At 40.6% G+C, this 22848-nt stretch overlaps 1 protein-coding gene across 9 annotated transcripts in view; it reads right to left on the bottom strand.

The window, feature by feature from the left end:
• Window positions 1-1834: 1834 nt before the first annotated feature.
• LOC131456569 (sodium/potassium/calcium exchanger 2-like) overlaps window positions 1835-22848 on the bottom strand; it is a 47370-nt gene continuing 26356 nt past the window's right edge. For 4 of the 9 annotated variants that reach the window (XM_058625018.1, XM_058625017.1, XM_058625014.1 and 1 more), the window contains 8 exons: window positions 18531-18605; window positions 17210-17260; window positions 13133-13231; window positions 11728-11810; window positions 6716-6850; window positions 6383-6472; window positions 5821-5987; window positions 1835-4901 (listed from right to left, as the gene is read on the bottom strand). In XM_058625018.1, coding sequence (XP_058481001.1) covers window positions 4652-4901; window positions 5821-5987; window positions 6383-6472; window positions 6716-6850; window positions 11728-11810; window positions 13133-13231; window positions 17210-17260; window positions 18531-18605 — 950 coding nt within the window. In that variant the 3' untranslated portion in view covers window positions 1835-4651. The remainder of the gene's footprint in view (window positions 4902-5820; window positions 5988-6382; window positions 6473-6715; window positions 6851-11727; window positions 11811-13132; window positions 13232-17209; window positions 17261-18530; window positions 18606-22848) is intronic. The other 5 variants (XM_058625023.1, XM_058625022.1, XM_058625021.1 and 2 more) reach the window with 3 other exon arrangements.

Genomic DNA, 22848 nt, shown 5'->3' on the forward strand with positions numbered 1-22848 from the left:
CATTTTATAACAGTTCAGACAAAATGCTGTGCCTTCTCCTTATTTGCTGACATTCCACTGTTCCTGACTCAGTTAAGAATTGCCATCATGACACATTAGCTTGTTCACTATTATTGCACTTTTTTGGTCTGTAGTAGCTAACAGTGTTCATCATGTTCTCTTCACTTCAAGAACCAAAACACTCTCTGTAAGACATTCTCAGGCTGAATCACACAGCCACATGTGCAGCACTCGCACTTCACACAAGCAGAGACAGAGTTGTTAGTCATCATATGGTCTCAGGTCCACTGAGACCCTGTTTTGTGAGGACTCATGAAAATTGCTCTCCACATGTATCCTGAAGAACAGCTAAATGCAGCACTTTTGGTGATGACTCGCCCGCATATGAAATATACTGAAGCTATTCTCTCACTCTGGAGCCAACGTCTGCTCATTCAGGGCCTCTGTGCAGCCACACTCAGAAAAGGACTGAGTGAGTGCACAAGACTTGGCCGGGACTTTTTTTTTTTTCTCTTTGAATCAAATGCAAGCACACCCTGTAACAGCAGGATGGTGAAGTCACCGCACAGAGCAAAGTCTGGCCGATTGTAAGCTGGCTTCCTGAACAAGACGCCCTTGCTGCCACTTACCCTGTGTTCACAACCATGTGGAGTTTATTAACTGCTGGCAAATAAATTCGAAAGTGAGCTGGTCTGTTGAGTGGGAGGAGGGGGAAGTCCCACAAACTTCACGAATGCCACTGACTCACAAATGATTATCTTTTTTTTTAAATAGTCCAACTTCATGTGTCAGTAGAGATAATATAAACAAAAATTTCCCACAATCTCATCTCCTCCTGCAAAACAAAACAGAAACCAAAAGCAAAGACAGAACAAAATCTCATATATATATATATAAAAAATAGAGAACTGTACGAAAAATAAAAGCATTAAGGAATATAAGAATCCTGATTATATTACATACAATTAAGGTTTTTTTTTTCACCAAAGTAGACACAATATGAAATTACATGATCAAATCAGTGAATTACATTTGGCTGTGTGATTTTTCCAGAGCCGGTATAAGCAAACTAAGCAGGAGTGTTAAATTAGTATGAATAATAGTCAAGCACTGGCTTCTCTGAGGTGGTCCCCCAAATCAAGTTTAGCTTAGGGCTCCATAAAGGCTTGGGACGGCACTGTATTTCTTTTAGTTATCAGTATTATGCAAGGCAAACATTTAAACTATATATAACTAACATTTAAACAGTATTAAATATAGATAAAGTAAATAAAGTGTGTAAATATCACTAAAATGTGAAATAGCTCAGTGATGATTTGGCCTCACCTGAAACTCGGATGGATGGACAAACAAACTTGAATCATGTGTTAGCAGTGGATGATTCGCAAATACGTGGGACCAGTTTCCAGTGAACACAACACTCAGAAGATTGAAACACCGTTCTGAGGAAAAATGTCTTGTGGATACTTGAAAAAGCGGTGTTGCACAATTCTACAGAACGACCAAAGTGATTCCAGGGAAATGCTGAATGTTCAACTTCAAGTTGAAATTTCAAGTACACCTGAAGTATCAGGGTTTGATCTCAAGAGGGCGCCCTACTCCACAACTCAGCCACATACAAGAGGAGAAAGGCACCACAGTACAAGAGGGAAAGTAGAAACAAAAAAGCACATTGAAACCACAAAGGCTGTAGGAACTAATCTTGCAGCAGATAAACTCTGACTTAATTATGTAGTATATGCAGCTGATCCACAATGCAACCATCACTTAAAAACACCTGAATACACAAAAATGTATGCATTCCAACAGCGATTTAAAACCAAGAAACACAATATTGCATATTTCAATTATCATCTTTATTCGTTTCATTATATACTTTGTGTTTTTACATAAGGACACGTGTCTCTTTTACACAGATAGATTATATGGTTAAATTGCATCTGTATATATGTACACCTTAAATAAATCTTACACTAACACCAAGAGAATGAAAACATGTACAGTGCGAGAATGTTTGTAAGTGGTCAGCTTTCACAGTCATTTTGTCTGGAATCCAAAAATCGATGCTGAGCTAACCTGCTAAACCAGTTTTAGCATTTTATTTACGTGTGTGTGAATTATTATTTTTTTGTCTTTTTTATTCTCACCATTCATTTGATGACAAAAACAAAACACGGACACTTAAGAGAAATGAAAAAATAGAGGGGTTTTCGGAAAAGTGAGTGTGCGCAGTAGTCAACCAAATTATATTTTAACTTGATAACGTTACAGCTTCACATTTACTGTTCAGACTTTTTTTGTAATTTTCTCAAATTTTGACAAAAAGTTTTTTGAGGGAGCACAACAAGCAGAAATTTGAGGTGACATCATCAAATTCAGGAAAAGTGTGGGCACTTAAGGCCTTAAACTGAGTTGGTGGAGGAAATACACAAAATGAATCACACCATATGTGTTTGTGACCATCGTTTTTCTTTTGCTGTGCTTTTGCAACCTGTAGGCATCACAAAATCCTACATTTAATGAATAAGAGGAGGCAGTGTGGTTTTTAAAGCCCTCCTTTCATAGCAGAAACTGAACAGGCGTGCGATCATGTATGCAAACCTGATGAGGAGCTGACTATAAAATAAATGCGTTTTGCTCAGTAAAACCATGTTACATATTTGTTTCCATCCACTACTGCAAGAAAAAACCCCTCAAAGAAATTAAAATTCATATATGAACCATTTGTTGTTGTTTTTTTTGTTTAGTTTTTTGCAAAAAGAGAGTATTATATGTACAAAATAAAACCATTGTCCTTGGTGTTCATCTCTGAATGGATGCATAAAAGTGAATGTACATGGTTGGATAAGCCCGGCTGTACAGTCACTGGGTAACCAGCCCATATTCCTCGCATGCATTTTTCCTCACACACTCTATTTACTACTATTTTACAGTTACAGTTACTGTTCAAGTTAGTGTTCCTACTCAGCTGCTGTACAATGGTTGTGTTAAAGTAAAGTGGGTGGTTCTGGCCAGCGTTTACATGTGTGGGAGGGGGTCGAGGGTCGCCTGTTTTTGGGGGATTGTGGACTTCGTCACATGGGAAGGAGGACAGACACAAAGGATGGGGTGCAATTCTTGACAGTGACACGCAGGGTATATATTGCTGTTAAATGTGATCTCCACATTCTATGTGGCTTAAAGAGAGATAGTGATTATGGTTTATATATACTGTATATACTTAAGTATATATATTTTTGCTGTTAGTCGCAACATACTGGTAGTATCGCCTCTAGTCATAGATAAATTGAAGGAATATCTTTTGTGTGGTGACTTCAGATGAGTTTGCACACATGCACAAAAAAGCACCTTTGATTAGAAAAGAAATCGCACAAGTCTGATAGATATAACTGACCATACATTTGGACATTTTCTACATAGAGACCGAGCACTGGATTGCATTAAGAAGTTATGAAACATGTTTGAAAAAGTATACAGTTTGGTAACAATTTCTCAAATGTTGATTAGTATTTATTTCTTCTTTTTTTTTTTTTACATGCAGTTTATTTCTCGAAACTACGACCCGGGAGCTTGACTAGCCGATGAGATGAGCCCAGTTCTACTGTGAACCACTACACATTGATACTAATCTTAGGAAACCATGACACTTTAACACTGTTAAGTTCTTCAAATGTATTATTTTAACATTATTCTTTTATTGACTGACTTAATCATTAAACTTACTCATGCTTCTTTTAAAAACCAAACCAGTGAAACATATTGAAGTTTGGCATGGATTTTGAGAAGCTAAACTGCAGTCAGGCCTCTTTTCTTGTCTTGCTCAGTCAGTGTGTGTGTGTGTGTGTGTGTCTGAAGCATGAAAATGGCTGTACAATCAGAAAGAGGAGCAGATTGTCAGAACTCTACGCCAGTTAATACTGCTACAGTACATCTAATGCTACTTTTAACTTCATAAAATTAATTAAAAAAAAGAGAATCTCTGAAGAAACATTCAGTGGTGGCAAAAAACATTGTGCGACAGGGAGGAAGGAAAGGTTCCAACCCGACAACTCAGATGAATTCATGAAAAAAAAACCATGATGAATTGCGTCTGTCTATCAAGAGTCTTTCCTCCCTTTTTGCTCAGGTGCAAAGCCCGGAGAAGAATATTTTTCGTACAGTAACAGGACACAAGCTCTCCAGCCACGCGGTAACAGTCCACAAATTCCTCTTCACGCTCGCCGACGGCATCTTGGTCTGTTAAACGTTCAAATACGCTCACAATTTCAGCTCAGTCACTGCATTTATTATTAAGAGCTTAATCCAGCGGATGTTTTTTTTTTTCTCACCCCCAAAGTTCACAAGAGGTTATTCTCCTCATCTAGTGAAACTAATGGCATGCATAATGTTTCTATATTTGGCTGACACACGCACAATCCCTCTCACCTGCTAATGAAATAATAATAATAATAATAATAATAATAGTAAAAAATAATATCAGCCAAGAAAAGTCCACTCACCGTCACCACCTGTCAATTGTAAACAGCCATCGATTAAATGCTTTCTCTCACATATTTAGAATATTCTCTCATCCAGCTCTTCTTCGATCGCAAAGGTCAAGTGGGAGTGACAATAAAAATGGCTGTACTGGAGGTGGTGGTGGCGGTGGTGCTCAGACAGACACCGGACAGGAAATGACCCTGTCCTCCAGCATGACGCTGACCACCAGGAAGACGAAATACAGCATGAACATGATGAAGCCGAGCAGCTTGCTCATGCGCCACTTGCACGCGGCGATGGAGATGATGACAAAGAGGAGCATGAGGAAGAGGAGCACGATGGCACAGAAGAGGCCGTTGGAGCTGACTTTCACTGGTTGCAGGTTGTTGAAGAAGGACCAGAGGAGCCATGGGAACGGCAGTCTGCGAACACACAAGCACGTGTTACTTGCCGCTGTCCCACAGAAACCATCATTGAGTAGCTATATAGTAAATGTGTTTAGTTAATGAGAATTAATAATAGTTGATTCACGTTTTAACTAAGCATTTGTTAATATTATTGAAGTTATTATTTTTACTCTCTGTACAGGATGTTGGATTGTATCTGATTTTTGCATTCTCTTTCCAGTATCCGGTGATTTTAGTATCGTATTTGCTAATCTCTATACTTAATTATAATTAAGCATCTCTTAACCATGATTACCATTTATTACAGTTCCTTGTGACCCTTACTGTAAAGTCACACGAAATGTTTCGTACCTCTGTGGTTGTTTAAGAATCGCAAAGACTAGTAATAAAGATCAACATGGTAAACTGTGCTCATGTAAGGCTTATTTAGCATGCTTAAGTGATACATGACCCACATTAAAATAAGGGTCTCAAGGAGTATTAATAAAGGCTTACAATGCAAATAAAAAATGGTACATTAACAGCGTTTACTAATGTTGTTTAATATACCCTTATTGTAAAGTGTTACCGATACACCTGATCACCTGCTTGTAAACGCAAAAATATAATTAGCCAATGATCACAGTGCATTTAGACATGTAGACAATGTGAAGATGACCTGCTGAAGTTCTTTCTGAAGTTCTGTTAATAATTATTGTGCATCATTTCAATTTTTGATTTTATTTGCTGGGCCAAAGACTGCAGATGGTGGATTAATTTGCTGACCACTGTTGAAGTTTGTGTAATTATAGGACTAAATGGCTAAATCTGGGACAATACATTTAAATCTCACCAAACACGGCATTCTGGTCCCTGGATTTAAAACATTCCTTACACTGATCTACAAATCAAAGATTAGGCGTGCACAGACTCAAATTAAGCTCAGACAGCGTACCCGACAGTAATGTCGAAGATGTTGGAGCCAACGGAGCTGGAGACAGCCATGTCACCAAGCCCCTTGCGTGCCACAATAACACTGGTGATGAGGTCAGGGATGGAGGTTCCAGCTGCTAATATAGTCAGGCCCATAATCTCTTCTGTAATCCCAATGGTCTCTCCAACCTGCAAAACACAAACAAAAAGGGAAAATAGTTTTTGGTTGTAAACATTCTTTCACTACTCTCTCGGTTTATGCATTGGGTTCATGTGGCCAGAGGCATTCTTTTTTTGTTCATGTTGTTAGTCTCCTTCAAAACAAAGTACATTTAAAAGACTTATTATGAAAAAAAATATAGATTTTAAATTGATGTATCGGAAGTAGATTGAATATCTGCCAAAGGCTTCTAAATGCAGGCCCAATCAAAATATTATGATGAATAATATTGTAGCGCAGAGGCTTCGGCTGTGGGGCTCCCTGAGCCCTTGGGCCTGGAAAGCCAGTTCAGTCATCCATCCTTGGTGATTGTACTGCTGTGACGACCAAGCAGAAATACACAGAACTTTTGATAACTTTGTACCTGGTGAGCCCACCACACCATCAGATAAGAGAAGCCTCCGATCCAGCCGATGGCACCCAAGAAGGTGACGGGGAAGAACTTCTTTGAAGACTGAAGGACAAGAAGAAAAACCACACAGATTAATCCAGAGGAGGCTGATGACGCTGGATAACTTCCAGTTCGTTTTAATCACGGACTGCACATAAAAATGGATGTCAATCATGTTCTCATTTAGAGGATCACAGTATTGTCCTGGTTGCGGGACGTGTTGCTGCTCAAATCACAAATCTGACTGCGTGGTGAGTACGTCCATTTTTAGCCTTTTTTAAGTCTCAGTCTGTTCCCAGCACATACCGCTTTCCTGACATCAGGGAGCGTTAGCCACAGGGGGAGGACTATTGGGATGATGAGGAGGTAGGTGAGCCGCTTGCGGTTAGTTTCAGGCCATGAAAGACTCAGGGGCTGGTCCTCTTCCTCCTCATCCTCGGCCTGAAAGGAGACAGTAAAGGGAAGGAAACATTTAAAATGCACTTTTTGCATGAGCATTCATGATAATCCAAGACTCTATTTAGCTTAATAAGTGGAGATAATGTTAGTGCACTTTCTGGATGTGTGAGTCAAAAGCAGAAATCCACGACATGGCTGGGTGCTTGTGCCTTTGCTCTGCAGAAACAGAGGAGTCTGATGACTGTGATTTGGGAGATTGCACGAGCCTGAAGGGCCCGGTCTCTCCAGGCATCAGGGCCTCATCACGTCTGACTGCTGGTGCTGGCTGCGTCGGCAGACCCCTGGGGTCTGATTGGACCTGTCGCTGGAATGCCAAGCGAGCGAAAGACTGTCACATGTCTGCGGATCGGCATCAATTGACAGACACTGACAGAAAGACAACAGTGGTGTCACTCCGTTTCACCTGCTTAGCTTTTGTGCGTGCTGATAAAAAAAACCAGACTCTTTTAAACAGTCTGATGCTTGTGGATTTTACCGGTACAACAACAAGGCCTTAGAGAGTGGAAAGGTGTCTGCGGTCCCTTTGTATCCAATTAAACAGGAAGGTACGAGCTTTGGGGACCTGCAGAGAACAGGTCCACACATGCAGACCTCAGCAGAATACACCGACTTAGAATTTGTCTCTTGCCCTATGAGTGTGAGTGCAAGGCAGCAGAACAGAGAAGAAGAAAAAAAAAAAAAATCATAAAACCAGACAGAATTATTTAAGTCTTAATAGCAATCAAGTGAGGCAGCAGTCCTCGAGGTTAGCTCATGCACAGTTCTTGAATCATATGGAGCTTGTCCCTGCTGTGACAGCGACTGCTGTTGAGTATCGCCTGGTAACCTTGGTAATCAGAGCTGCCAAACAAAAGGCAGTGCTTGCATTACTAATGCTCAACGTCCTCACGTCTCCTCTTCTGCATATCCAGATGGCTGCATTGTTTTCTGTTAAAAGGCCCCAAAACCAGACACCTGAGGCTCAGTGTTGTTTTTCCAACCATGTAAGAGATATGATGTTCTGACTGTATATACGAGAAAAGCTGTGTTTGATTGTAGTTCTGCAGCTGTTAACTGAATACGTCAAATACATGCAGGTGATTCCAGGGGATCCGTGCTGACAATGCACACTAGGCCTGCATCATTTGTCTTTTTATGATTCGCTTCATTTGCGTTCTGTGCTGACGTACCCCACAGAGCTAGTGCTCCCTACTTCCGACTTGGCTCCCAAATGCCAGCCCCTCGGGGGCCTTTCCTGCCCTGCAGTGTGTCTCAGTTGGTAATGCTGCCAATGCCAAGCTTAAAGGCACTGACTTTTACCAGGCACTACAGCACTGCAAGGGAAGGTGTGACATTTGCTATTTTTCTTTTTCTTCCTGGAGGGAAATGTTTGCTATGGCAACTGGTGTGAGGCAAGAAGGTTGTACAATAGGAAAAAAAAGGAAACAGCTGGAAACAGCTGCAAATCTGTTGCATTATTTTGTTGATTCATCAAACAGTGCAAGTATGAGTGATGGGACAGAAAGCAGTGCACACAGTTACACGGTTAAAGCTGCAGTGCGTAACCCACACCTTGGTTGACCAATTCCACCAAATTCAAGGACCAAATGTGCAGACACAGCTTAAGAGGGGCCTTGGATTTTTTTTTCAAATTCAAAAACTTTCAGTGATTCCAAGGGAGCCCTGTTTTGTGTGTATACAGCAGCAGCGCAGAGGAGGGCGGGGCAAAGAAATCCCTGCAAACTGCTGACATTTTTCATCCACCATGTACAGAGATGAAAATGCTGGTCTTTCTTGTAGTAGCTTGACTATTTTGTCTGAAAACAGTTCTTGTTTTGTTTTTTTTAACAGCTGCCACACCGTGAATATAAGCATCTGCTCCATCTGGAAGAAAGGCAAAACAGATGAAGCAAAAGATTAACACACAAGGCAGAGACTGTTTTTTTGAAGGTAGGATGAGTCACAACATCTTTTTGGTTTCACTTTTTTCAATAGTCTCTCTGTGTTTTGGTTTTTGTTGTGTGATTAAATGAAAGCCAAATTAATTTATTCAACATATACAACATATATGATCATGTCTGTCTGTACAGCTCTGAAGGGTTTTAACAACGGGGGCGGGGGAGGTTGGGAAAATGCTGCAGGTTTTTACTTTGACCTTAACTATTCCCTTATTCCTGAATCTTGGTTGCAAAAGCATCCTGGAGGAATTGAACAATTAGTACCATGGGGCCTCTGGCGACAAATAAAGGTGGGAGCCGTTTCCAGCTACTTCCTGGCTGACACAGGCAGGTGCGCTGTGGCACTGATGTCTAAAAATAGCGGCATATGAGAATTAGCCATGCCAATAAGCATCCAGCTCTTCCAAATTACCGCGAATCATCGCCTGAAAAAGCTGGTTTTCTGAGTTATATCTATTTCTACCTTTTTCCACCCTTTTCCCCACTTTCAAAGCGAGTCTAAAATGGTGGCTGCATCGCCTCTGTTTTCACAGACACAAATATTTTCAGCTTCAGGGAAGCGACGACAGTTTTATCAGTAAAAACTATTATTAACCCAGGAGTAGGAGATCAATCTGTAAACAACTTAGTGCAATGGAACAAATCGATAAACACACAACCATGTTGTGAATCAGAGCTTGTGGACTATTCTGAGATCCTCCTAAATGCATCCACAGGAGAGCTATATCTATAGACTGCTCAAACTTTATGTAGCAGGAATGCTGTACATCTACAGTAAGTGCTGCTGTAACTACAGTGTTTCAAACGTATTCTCGGTTGCAATGACACAATATACGAGAAAACACAGGGATTTGATTCAAAAGAGGATCGTGCAAGATTATAATCTGTGTCCATAATAACATGGAGACCTTATATAAAAAACTACTGGCCTTATTTCATCTATAACAATACCTTTGCAAAGCCTTTACAAAAATCCCTGCAACACACATGATTATTTGTGCATTGCATATAGAGGGTTAGTAGTCTGCAGTGAGGTAAACTGCATAAGATTAAGGCAGGGGACAGATTATGAAATTAGTTTTTCGTCCTTGAGTGAGATTAGATTATCGGGAAAATGCAGGTGCCTATAGGCCACTGTTCGACATAACATCACTGTCAAAGAGAAAAACTGAAGGACAAATTTATAGATAAGTCAAACTCAGATTGGCCTTTATTTTGCTACACCCAGTCACAGGAGAATTCTTTTTGGGGTCTCCAAACAAATATGCAGGATTTTAACCTTTAGTTAAGATGTGTGTGTATCTGTTTTTAAATAACGCATAAAATAAAGGTTTAATTAATTTAGCATGTCAAGATTCATTTACCGATTCAAAATGATATCAGGTGTTACAGATATGGCTGTAAACTGAAAAAAAGTAAACTTAGAAAAGTGATTCCCCATTTAGAAGGTTTGGGGAACACTGTTCTAAATCATAACAATAATATCACAGTAAAAGGAAAATGCAAAAGTATAAACGGGTGGGATGGGTGAAGGAGGTGACCGGAATTACTACTACTACTCTACTCACTACTATACTCGGTTTGGTATCAGGCACGTTGTGTTCCATTAAGATAGTACCTCCTCAGCGTGGGCTAGGTTGTCATTGCATGGCTGTGTGAAACTGCTGTGACGTTGTTTCATACGTGACACACACACACACAAACAAATGACGAGCAAAGCAATTCTCTTTGATGTACTGAATCATGAGAATCAGTTAATTAAAAAGTAGTTCAGTACTTCCTGAATGACCGGAGCGCAGACTCTGTCACTAAACTAAAATACAGTGAAACGGGCTGTGATTCGGCTCACGATTGCTATTGAACATTGAAATTTGATTAATGCCCTTACTAGATGTTGGAGATCACAGCATGTTTTTTATTTTTTTTTTACTGATCTACATTTCGACATTTTTCACTTGGATTCTTGTGTCAGATGTTGCACTCATGGTTCTTCCAGTGACGGTACCAAAAAAAGCACCTGGTACCAGGTAGTACCCATAATGGAGAAGCAAAAATAAAACTGAGTAGAGCTGAGTCGAGCCAAGTCGTGCGAGAACTGTATAATGGAAAAGTGGCAAAATGTTCCTTAGGTCACAATGTTACCCTGATTCTGTTCACAAAGACCAAACAGGCAGAATAACAACAATCACCACATGTATGCATTACAGAATTAACAACCTATGAAAAGAAGAGAATTATTTTTTAATTTTCAACACATTTCAGCCATTGGGACAAGGATGAAAATGCTAATTTGAACCGTAGTGGAAAATAAAAGTGTGGTTATTCTTGGTTGCAGCAGTGTAACTAGTGAAAACGACCTTTCCGCACACGGTGCTCCACTTTGAATCTCTGCCCTCTTTCCATGAGGACCCGTCTGCTGGCTGTGCAGGTCACTGTGTCCCACCGTCATCGCTCATGCCAGTGCAACAGCTGCAGGTGTCATTTTGAGACTCCCTGTGTCTGGCTGTACGTCAAGTGTGACACTTGTGTGTGTGTGTGTCTGTGTGTGTGTGTGTGTGTGAAAGAGTGTTTCGTTTGGAGTGCTCAGCGGTGGGGAGCAGCAGGTGAGTGAGGACTGTGATTATAGAACTCAGTGGGAGGAGGCAGGTCTTTGGCAGGGCCTGCGTGAAGATGGAAGAACTCGCCAAAGTGCATGCTGGGAAATTAACAGCGACAGTGACCTGTGCCGTAGTCGGCGCAACCTTTGCATCAATCACGCTCAAGGTGGAACACAGCCAAGGATGAGAGGCATAACATATTTATAAATGTCTGACTTTTATAGCAGTCCTTTTGACTTTCGCTTTTTTTTTGGGGGGGATATTTTGAGTGCGAGCACATTCCACTGCACTTGTTACGCAAGGTACGTGAGCGGTGATTGCTTACCGTCTCTCCCTCTTGCCCCGCTGTTCCATTCATGGGTGGTGTCACCTCCACTTCCACACTAGAGCTGTTGGGAAGATTTTTATCTGTGGGATGTCAGAGGAATAATTAACGTGAAAAGAATTGAGAGGAACAAAAGCTGTTAGCGCTCCTAATAGACGTGTGGGTGTGTTACTTGTTATGACGCACATAGAGGTGGGAGAAAGCATCTTAGCAATATTTAGTTATTAACCCTTTATAATCCTAAAATGGCTAGTTTGAGAAAAAAATCTCATTTAGTCTGAGACATTATTTATCTATCGTCTAAATAAATACATATGTACAATACTTCAAATGTACGAATATAAGCATGTTAAATTGAGAGAACCTATTGAAAATGACAGTAAAAATACAGAGCATGGTACAGTTGAGTAATTTGGTGACAAAAGATCTGTGTGTGAATGTTACCTCCCTCCCTCTGCCTCATCACTTCCTGGTGGCTGATATGACTTTATTTTATTTGAGGCCAGACTTAATTAACAGCCCTGATTAAAACACAAAGAACTGAACGCCATGTAATCGGATGATTAAAAACAATAATTGCCGTGGAAAATTGTGTTAATTCAAGTGTGTGTTGTGACATAATCAGGAAGATTCTCAGACTGATAATACAACTTGTTTTCCAACACATAACCTTGGATGAATTTTTTAAAATGACAAAATAAAATGAGATGAACCACATTATACTGACAATTAAATCGTTTACAAGATTCTAAATCCAAAATATTTGAGGCCTGAAAGACCAGTGATGAATTTAATGATTACATCGTGATTAAAATGTTAATATGCTAATGTGCTGCTGTTAGCATAATTGTCTCCTGTTGATAAACATCTCTGTCCCTCTTTGATTCTGCTGCTCCGACCACATTGCAGCCATGAAAGTGCTTCCTCTGGCCTCCTGTCTCTCCTTTGGTCCGGTGCTCTTTCAAGTGAAAAGCACACATAAATAACACTTGGCAGGGACTGTGATTGATTTAAATACTGCTTGAAGACAACACTTGCAATCAATTTGGCAGTTCTTGATAATGTCATGCTTGTTTAATGTCGGACGTGATGCTCATTAACTCTTTGAGTGGACAGTCCTGATGACTCATGGAGGAAATGAGGTCAGGCCGAGTCATGACGCTTCAGGAGCTGATCTTTGTAAATAATAATCTACAAATCAGTCAAAGGAATAGCATAATGTTTTAAAATAATTTGACCATGTACATTTCATTAACATTTGTTTTCACACACTATTTTTAGAATTAGTAGGGTTGTGTATCGACATTATTCACTCTCACATTTGCACCTACGGTCAATTTAGTGTGTCCAAATGACCTCTGTGTCACAATGAACAAAGGAACAAATGTAGATATGATATTTTTACCTGAACGACTGGCTACTCCATTGGCCTTCTCACTGTCCTCCACTTGGCATTTCTTTTTAGCGATCTTGTGAAGGATAGAGGCCTTCTCTCGAAATTTACCTGTAAAAAGAAAAAAAAATAGTGGCACAGTGCTGATAGAAAGTAAGCGTTGCATACCGCAGCATCTTCAAAGCCTTGTGGCCTCAACCCAGTCAGCGCTCCTTTGTCACCTTTGACGGCAGAAGGATCACATTTCAAACACACAGAGCAAGCATGGCAGTGGTTCACACAAAAGTGCCAGCGGAACAAAAATGAACAGTCAGTATAACATCACATATCATGTACTGATGATCCTGCAATGTTCTGGCTGCCTCCACCAAGGACTGATACACTCCTGGTTTTATTTACTCCTTACATCACAAACCCACAAGAGCAGTGAGAGGCTAGAAAACAATCTGGTAACAGCAATAAAGTTCAAACAGAATAGCTGTATTTCCTGGTGTGCAAACACACCAGGGTCCTCCAATATGACCAATGACTAAAAGAGTAGCCTGAATTGGCTACTAACTCCCTGACTTTAATGCTGGCATCTTCTCCAACTAGGGATGAGCCAATATGATACAGAGTCCCGGTATTGGTCTGAAACTGGTCAAAATTACTGGATTGGATAACAGAAAGAAAAAAATGTGAATTCTGACACAATCCTGACTGTGAAAGTGTAAATAAAATGCAGCGACAGGATTTTAGACGAGTTATGTTTTGGGCTATTTATTTCTTCTTTATTGAAGCAGAATATATGTTACACAGTTGGAGAACGTTGTCGTTGAAATTGCCTAAAATTACTATCTGACTGATATCAGACACGAATAAGGTGTAAAATGGTCTTAAAAACTTTGGACTGATATTGGTAAGAATTGGTAGGTAATTAAGGTTGTGATATCAATATCAGTATCAGACAAGAAAAAGTGAAAACCTGCTTAAGGTTTAAGTTTGATTTAAGTCAAAAATATTTTGCAACATCTATTGCGAATTCCGTGATTTGAGTTGTAAAATAAACTTTTAGATTAAGATACCATCATATTCTTATGTAAGGTTGAGAAGTTAAGGATATTCGGTGTTTCTAATTGTTCAGCCATTTTGGATACATTCGCCATGAATAAAGCCTCACAGAAAACAACAATCCTGAGACATAGCTGCAAGTTGGAAGAATTTGAACGAATCACATGCATGTCTTTTTTTTGGTCAATATTAAGATGATCTATAACCTCAGTGCTGTGAGGAAGCGGAGTAAAATTAAACTATTTGTCAATTGAGCATCAAGGCCTTGTGGCTAAGCTGTGTGCTCCAGTGACATCACAAATAATGCCTCAAGGCAGTTCTGGACCTTGTTGTGACTATGACTAGTGATGAACGGCCACCGGCGTGTGAAACAATGACTTTCCATAAAATTCCCCCGACACCAAAAATAATATAGAGGCGAAAAATGGACCAAACAGACCAGAAACATAGTTTCAGGTTCCCATTGTGTCCCAGGAAATTTAGTTTTTTTGGTATAAAACCACGTGTCATGCATCCATCCATATCTAATTTCACTCCCTTCTTGTGCGTGTCGGTCTTTGCATGCATATCCTGCATCGTCCCACTCAGCCCAAAGCAATCAATTTGAAAGATTTTTTTTTATTTCAACAGGACGTGGTTGATTTGTCAGTCCTCGACACACTGATGCGTCAATACGTATTCCACCCGGCCATGTCAACACTGTCTGTGACCTTCTGCCAGAATCATTCCCCCCCCCCCGAGGCAGAACTATGCCTTCCTCCTGTCTCCTCTGTCTCCCTCCATATTCCCTCCCTCGCTCATCTATCTGAGACAAACACCGTTTTGTTTGTTTCCACCTCTCTCACACACTTTGTCTTTTTGTTGTTTGGCAATGCAAAACACTCCCCACGCCCCCTTTCAGACACACCACACATGACACATGACACATGACGCAAGTACGTTACATTTTCACGGTACCGCGCCCTCCTGACATCACTCACCTTTGGTGGTCATTGTATAGTGGTTGTGTAATGTAGTGCATGTGCAACTGCGCATGTTTGTTTACACAAATGTGGCGGGAGATATTGGCATTCAAATGGTGTTGAGCTTTGTGCTGTGCGTTAGACAAGGAAAATCTGGTATTTGGATATTATTTCTGCAGAAATTTACTGTAGACGGCCGCCGCTGAAGTGAGGAAATAAAACTAAGTTTTGGGCACGGTTTCTCAATCCTGGTCCTGGGGACCCACTGCCCTGCATGTTTTAGATGGTTCCTGGTACAGTTTGGAACAGTAAAGCCCTGGGTTTTGACTGGGAGAAGTTCCTTTACTTGGTACACGGGGTGTGGTCTCTGTCTGATGGCCCGGCGTGACGAGAACTAACGACAACAGTGAATGCAACTCAACGGACAACAAGGAAGGACATCCAGCACCTTTTTTTGTCCTGCTCGATTTGTGGCCTTTTTGTCTCAATGAGACGTCAAGCTCTGTGTGAGAATAGACTGCGGGCGTTGAAAAAACACCAGTCACAAGAGAGGGAGCCCACTCAGCTGACTGCCATGGGTGGAGCCAGTCTAACCGTAACATTTTACTCTGGTATGCCAAGGGAAGGGTACCAAGGAATGGAACAGTTGGGGCAGGTAATTTAGGAACTATGCCTAATGGAAATGCAAAAAAATGGCCCTGTGGCTAGATCTGTTTAAACAAAAGTGTTAACAGTAAAAACTAATTAAGACTAAGATTTTCTTAAATTAAATGGCTGTCTTTAGTCTTTGCAGTCCAGGGAGGTCCATTGAAGGTGCCCACAATTTGCATAATGATGAGGCAATTTCAGAGCCTTTGAAGAATAAGCGGCCTCTCTCTCTATAGTCATCTTCCACAGCCATTCATTTTCACAGTCAGCTCCGTCTGTTACACAACCACTGGGTGGATGAGTCACTCCAGTTTGCCAAATGAAGTAACGCAAGTCCTACGTGTGCGTAGACACTGCTGGTGCAAGTGAAACCTCGAAGTGAGTGCTGAGGCATGGATGATGTATTTCTCAGCGGCGCAGATGGGATGTGGCCAAAGTAGAAAATCAAATTAAAAAAAAATGAAAAGGGAGCCTTGTGCTTTGTTTTCTTGGGCAAGTGTGAAACTTGGGCAAGGATGGTATTGTGTTTGTATGTGGTTCTGTCAGCCTGAGAAAAAAAGAAGAATCCATAGCTTTCCCAATCGCACATGTCACAGATTATAGATTTCTTAAAAATAGATTTCTTTTAAAATTGTTAATCTGTAAACCTTGTTGATAAAAAAGAAAAAAAAATCCATAAACACTGCACATACTAACACACAATATCTCTGGGACTAAACAAAAAAAATTACAGTAAAACATAAATTTAAAGAAAGAAATGTCATGGCTACAATGATTTGCACTTATGTCAGTGAAATCTCAGAGAGGTGGTGGAACTTAGGGGCTGTCCACACGGAAACGAATCTCGGTAAATCTGTTTTTTGTTTTTAATTGTGTCTGCATTTTTATTGTGAAAATCTCAAAATGCCACCTTTGCCTTTTGTATAGACAACAAATATGCTACTTTGATAAATGATGTCATCGTCCCACCTCTATCTTGCTCTTGCATTTGCTGTCACTTATCACCATCATTTAGATGTTTGGTGATTGTTTGGTCTGTTTACTTGATGTTCACTTTTATTTTATTTCCTTAGTCGCCCTGAATTTCTTAATTCTGTCTCTATATCTGTGATTGTAAAAAATGTAATGCATACTCGTTCAAATAGAGCAATACAGTCGCCGTTAGAGTCGCTTTGAGAGGTTTTGTGTGGATGAAGACTTTTCCTGAAAGGATGCCACAGAAACGAGAAAAAAGAGAAATATTGTTGTGTTGTGTTGTGTTTCCGTGTGGATAGGGCCATAAGAGCAACAGTTATGTCACAAGCAAACACAATACAATGGGGCTGGGGGTGGGACTGCTTCAGGATGGATATGGAGCTCAAAAAACAACCAAGAGTGATGGCAGAAACTGGCTCAGAGAATCAAGTAGTTAAAAATGTTTTGGGCTTACCTTCCTCAGTCATTGAGTGATAATATTTTAGTTTCCCATAAGTCCCAAGCTCTACAACATCACAGCAAAAGACAAGGGTAAGGCGACGGACACACAGAGAAAAAGGGAAAGAGTGAACATGACAGAGCAAGACAGGTCTGCTGGTTCTACATCACATACAGGTACAAGGTGACGCACAAAAAGGTAAGGTCTCTTCAGAGTCATCACTGCATAAGTGCAAAACAGAGCAGCAAGGATTGAATTACAAATAAAATACATTATAGTCTTGCAGAAATTCAGTCTGATAAAGAGCCTGTCGGTGGTACAGGCCATTAGAGAAGTTTTGAGAAAATAAAGGAGAAAGAAAGGGGAGTCAATATATTATGATGAAGAAATAATAATGACAGGGCAATGGTATTAAAAAAACAAACAGAACAGGAAACTCAGTAGATAGTTTACTGGGTCAACATGCAACAGAAAGATGAGTCCTCCTCTCCTCTACACGCAAGCTATTCAAATGCACGATGACTCAGCATTTATCTCCCACAATGAAACCCGCACAATTAATTTAATTCCCTTACTGTTGCAGTTCTTCTACAGTGAACAGAGAGTCAGCACATCGGCATGATGAATTACCTGGGAATTCAAACCCGCAGCAAAAGCTGAACGTGGCTGAAGCGGCGGCACTGAAAACAGCCGGACCAGAAGACGCTACATCCCACGCGCCACTTTGAGGGAAAGTGGATCACAGCATGGAGCTGTTCTGCCTGCTCCAACAGGCAGATTCTGTTTTTAGCTTTGCTCTATGCAGTTTTCATCACCAACAGCAGGTGCATAATACACAATCGTGCCCACTTTGAGGGATCAGTTTGTCCGTTTTATTTGCACTGGCTGTGAGATTTCAAGGTACTTATATTACTTATATGATGGTAGGAGCCACTGTGTCTTGGAAAACAGTTTCAGTTGCAGGCCCTTTTCAAAAATACCTCTAAATAATCTAAATAACACAACATGTTTTAAATATGTAACTGTTTCAAATAGTTTAAGGCTCTGCAGCTCAATGTACTGCATGACGCAACATCGCAAGCATCTTCAGCTCTGCCACCTCCACCTCCTGTCTTGTGCGGAGACAGTGCCACTGTCTCCAAGCCATACATCATAGCAGGCCTCGCTACCATCTTCTAGCCGTTCCGTTTCACTTTACCTGCTATCCTTCTGTCACACATCACCCACACATGCTTTGGATGGTTGACCACCTTTGCTACCTCGACTCTTTGCATCACCATACCACCTGTCTCACTGTCATTCACACACACAGGTATTCCGTCTAGCTCCTACTAACCTTCATTCCTCTTCTCTCCAGTGCAGACCTCCACCTCTCCAGGTCCCCTTCTCTCACAACAGATTACAGTATCATCTGCAAACAACATCGTGGTGGTGTGCAATTCAGTAAGTATTGCATATGCCCACACTCACAAGCTCAAATTATGCAGGAAAGTTGAACAAGTTGAATTTTGTCCATTGCCACCCCACATGTGAGTGGATTATGGTGGCACATGTGAGAAGTGGCAGCCCTTAAAGACAGTGGAATGAGATAAAAAAGAAAAAGGCACATCCCACTTCAGAGCGTCTTGCTCATCTGCAGCACTGCCAGACAAGTGCCTCAGTCTCATATGATTAGGGTGACTTTGGTTTTGAAGTGCACCGTGATGTAAGGCAGGGCTCTAATGTTGTCTCCATCATTGTACGGTTTGGTTTGGTACAGCACAATATGGTCTGGAATGGTAAAACCCTGGTTCAGGCTTGGTAGGTGGGGTGTGGGCTGTGCCTGATGGCTGTGTAGCGTGATGTTGTACTGATGTGACAACAATGAACACAACACAACAGACAACAATGGAGGACATCCAGCAGCTATTTTGTGTGTGGCTGTTTGTCTCGACAAGATATCAAGCTTTGAATGAGAATAGACTGGAGGCATTTTTCTCGACTTCCATGGGATATTTACACTGATCGCAAGGGAGTGAGGTTCTTCTGTCAAGGGGTGCTAAATAATCAGATGGGGCTGTTTATTTTGGTACTATTGCTAATGGAAAGGCAAATAAGATACATACTGTACTGTACCAAACCGAACCTTTCCACTGTGTGACTCCATTCTGAGGAAAATTAACCCACAACACAATCACCACCTGCACTTGTCTGTTTGCCATCTGCAACCAGAGAAGGCAGGAGAGAGAGAAAAGGAGGCTTGTTGTTGTTGTTGTTTACCAGTGGCCCTCTTGTCCTTGTTGCGTGACCTCTAAACCTCTGGTGAGCTGTGTGCGAGAGTGTGTGTGCGACACTGTGCGTGTGTGTGCATGCCCAGCCTGTCTGCTGGGGGTTGGGGGTGTCAGGCAAACTCACAGTCTGTGCTGAGGTAAAAAAGGCTTTTAACATTGATTCTTTCACCCCTCCAGCCTAGGGAGACTAAGGAGGGCTCATGGGGGTGGGTGGTGATTGTGAGTGACGGTGTATGTACGGTTGCAGGGAAGATGAGTTACTGAGTGTAGTTGGGCTGGTCACACTTGCATATCATACTGGAGGTGTGATTATCTATCAAAACAAAGCTGAGGGAAAGAAGAGAAGAGAATTCAAAACCACCAGCACCTTTAGCATATGGTTTATGGCAAAAATTAATTATTTAATTGTATTAGGGCTTATTTATTGTTTTTTGATTATTTCTTGGGTGGAAACAATGATTTCTTAGCTAAGTTATAATCTCAATATGACAATAAAATCTTTAACGAGATAATAAGAGAGCTATATTTTGCTTATTTTATAAGCATATTTTATAAGTTAGTCATTCCCTCTGTTTATAGTTGTTATGCTAAGATAAGCTAGCTGGCTGCTTGTAGCTTCATGTTTGTAGTAGGGCTGCAATAATTAATCAACAAATAATCGACTAAATTAATTGTCAACTATTTTATCATCAATTAATCGTTTTATGAAACAAGCTCCATGATATTTTTTTACATATGAATATTTTCTTTATTTTTGTTTCAATGTTTTTTTTTTTTTATTTAACAAAGTAATGTTGAAAACAGAATAAATTTGGTTTGTGGACAAAACAAGACATTTGAGAACATCATCATTTTGAGGTTTGGGCCGAGCATTGATTAATCGGTTGTTCGAGAAAATAATCGAGAAATTAACCGAAAAGAAGTTAGATCCAGCCCTAGTTTGTAGTATTCAAATTAAAGTTACGTTTAAATGAATATGGATCTGTATTTAATTTTAAGAGGGTATGAAACAAGAGTTCATTGGTGTCCAAATATACCACAAATACAGCAGAATATCACAATTTACAAAACACAATATACAAATGCACCGATATCTCAAACATATCGCTTCCTTGTGTCAGTATTATATGTAATGCACTGCAAAACATGTACAGTTGCAAACAGACATGAATAACAAAAACTAGGACAAAGTCAATATATCTATCTATAAAAGAAAATTATATTTCCATCCACTTGCATTAGGAGCGGGAGGTCAGCAACAATGAGTGCATTATTGAGCCGTCGTGATCAATGATGGGGTCACAGACAGTGCTGCTGGCAGGGCTTTGGGGGGAGCATTAGTATGGACCAAACTGGAAATGCTGGCTGAATTAATATTTTAACTTCTAATAGATGTATGTTAAGTACTAGACTATCATGTGACAAAGAGCTGACATCATCACAAAATGTAGGCCTACTTTCCCTTCACCTTCTGTTACCCATTGGGTGTTTTTCTTTCATGTCAATGCTGAAAATTAACCATAAAAAGTGTAAAAATAAGAAAACTGTGCCCCTAAATATCCCCAAACGACCTTGTCTTCGCTTTCTCGGTTCAGCCCGTGGAGGACTGGAGTGAAATATCTGCTCAATATAAAAATGGCCCAACATGAACAAAATGTTCCAAGGCCACAGTGGCACTGAGAGCCACCTTTACAGTGATTCTCAGCGAGATTATTCACCGTGGGGAAAGTGTCGGACGAGATTCTCTGTTCTCGGTGCCTCCGTATCGCTGCAGTACATCTTCACACAGTGAGAAAGAGGGAATTGTTGGATATTTGAACTCACCAACAAGACCAGCTATGTATTTGTTTCAGTGTTAGGCGTCAAACTACAAAACACGCTTAGAGAGAAGTAAAAGTTTCTTCCTTAAAGGGCAAAATAATGTAGGATTATCATTTAAATTGTCATTTAATTGTGCACAGTTTCTTTTTTTATATTTTGCTCGATTTGTTTCTTGCTTTTCAACATACATCTGGCTTATTTCATTAATTGTACAGGTTAGCTTCAGCCTACTTTTCGGTCAAACTGAGCAAAACTAATAAAGAAAATCTTCGCATGATGAAATGCTAATACACAATCTAAAATATTCCTCAAAATAGCCTGACGTTGTGCAGGCATTCTTCTTCCTCTATACTGGAGTTCAGTCGGGCATAAACACCACAGCATTTTCTTTTTATTATTATTATCGTGGGGTTTGAGCCAAAGGCGTGAGTGCAGCCAGACTTCTGAGTGCTCTTTAAGGGGACTTGTTTCAGTCATCCACTGAGGGCTCAGACGGGAGATTGAGATCGAGCCTCCACATCCCTCTTTGTTGTTCAATATTTGATGCCAGTCCTGAGTAATAATGTCTGTAGCTCCATACTGATAAAAAAAAAAAAAAGTGTGATGCGGGAAACTTGTGCCTGCAACTAACCAGACTATTACAATGTCCTCGCTCTTAAAGAAAAAAAAAACATGCAAAAACATTATTGCATTATTAAAGCGAATGATCCACATTCTAACATGAATCATTGCACATGGCTGTGGAATTGACAGATTAATAGAGCCATGGATCACATCAATTAATTTAAAGCCGCAGTTTGTAACTTTTAAACATAAATGCATGTCTCTTTCAAGCATTGCCAAATGGGTTTAAACAATGCTAATTAAGCTCCACACGACTCTCCGTTTTTCTTAGTATGGCATGTTTTCCTGTCTTTAGTGACATTCCCATTCTGCACAAAGAGTGACATTTCATGTCACAACTGGGCAGGTGTGGCAGGAGACACACACACAGTCAAAGTCAATTGGGACGGCTTCATACAGCAGCAGTATTGCCGAAAACACAAGGTGCCCAAGTTTCAGAAGTGGATTCTAATGCTGAAAATGAACCTGGATGCTAAGTCGGACTACGCAATTGTGATGCTATAGTTAGGTTTGGTACAGTGCGGTAGAGTGATGTCGTACCAGTGTGACAATGACAACATGGAACTACAGACAACAATCCAATCGCTTTTTTTCCTGCTCGGTTTGTCTCAACTAGACGTCAAGCTTTGTATGAGAATAGACTGACGGGTGTTTTCCTCGACTTCCAAGGGATATTTACATTGATCGCCCAATCAGCCGACTGTCTTGGGTGGAGACGGTCGAGCTCCACCCTGACCGTACCATTTCACTCTGGTACCCCCAAGGGAAGGGTGCCAAAGAACTGAATGGGTGGGGCCCATTTTTGGTACTATTCCGAATAGAAATGCGAACAAAAACATGTGCCGTACTGTACCAAACAGAACCATTGCATCTAGAAGCTCTAGAGAGGGGTGGGGGAGAAAACCTAGGTCATATCAGGACTGCAGTGTTGTGGTAATT

The sequence above is a fragment of the Solea solea genome, chromosome 3 (assembly GCF_958295425.1).
Source record: "Solea solea chromosome 3, fSolSol10.1, whole genome shotgun sequence".
Classification (NCBI taxonomy): domain Eukaryota; kingdom Metazoa; phylum Chordata; class Actinopteri; order Pleuronectiformes; family Soleidae; genus Solea; species Solea solea.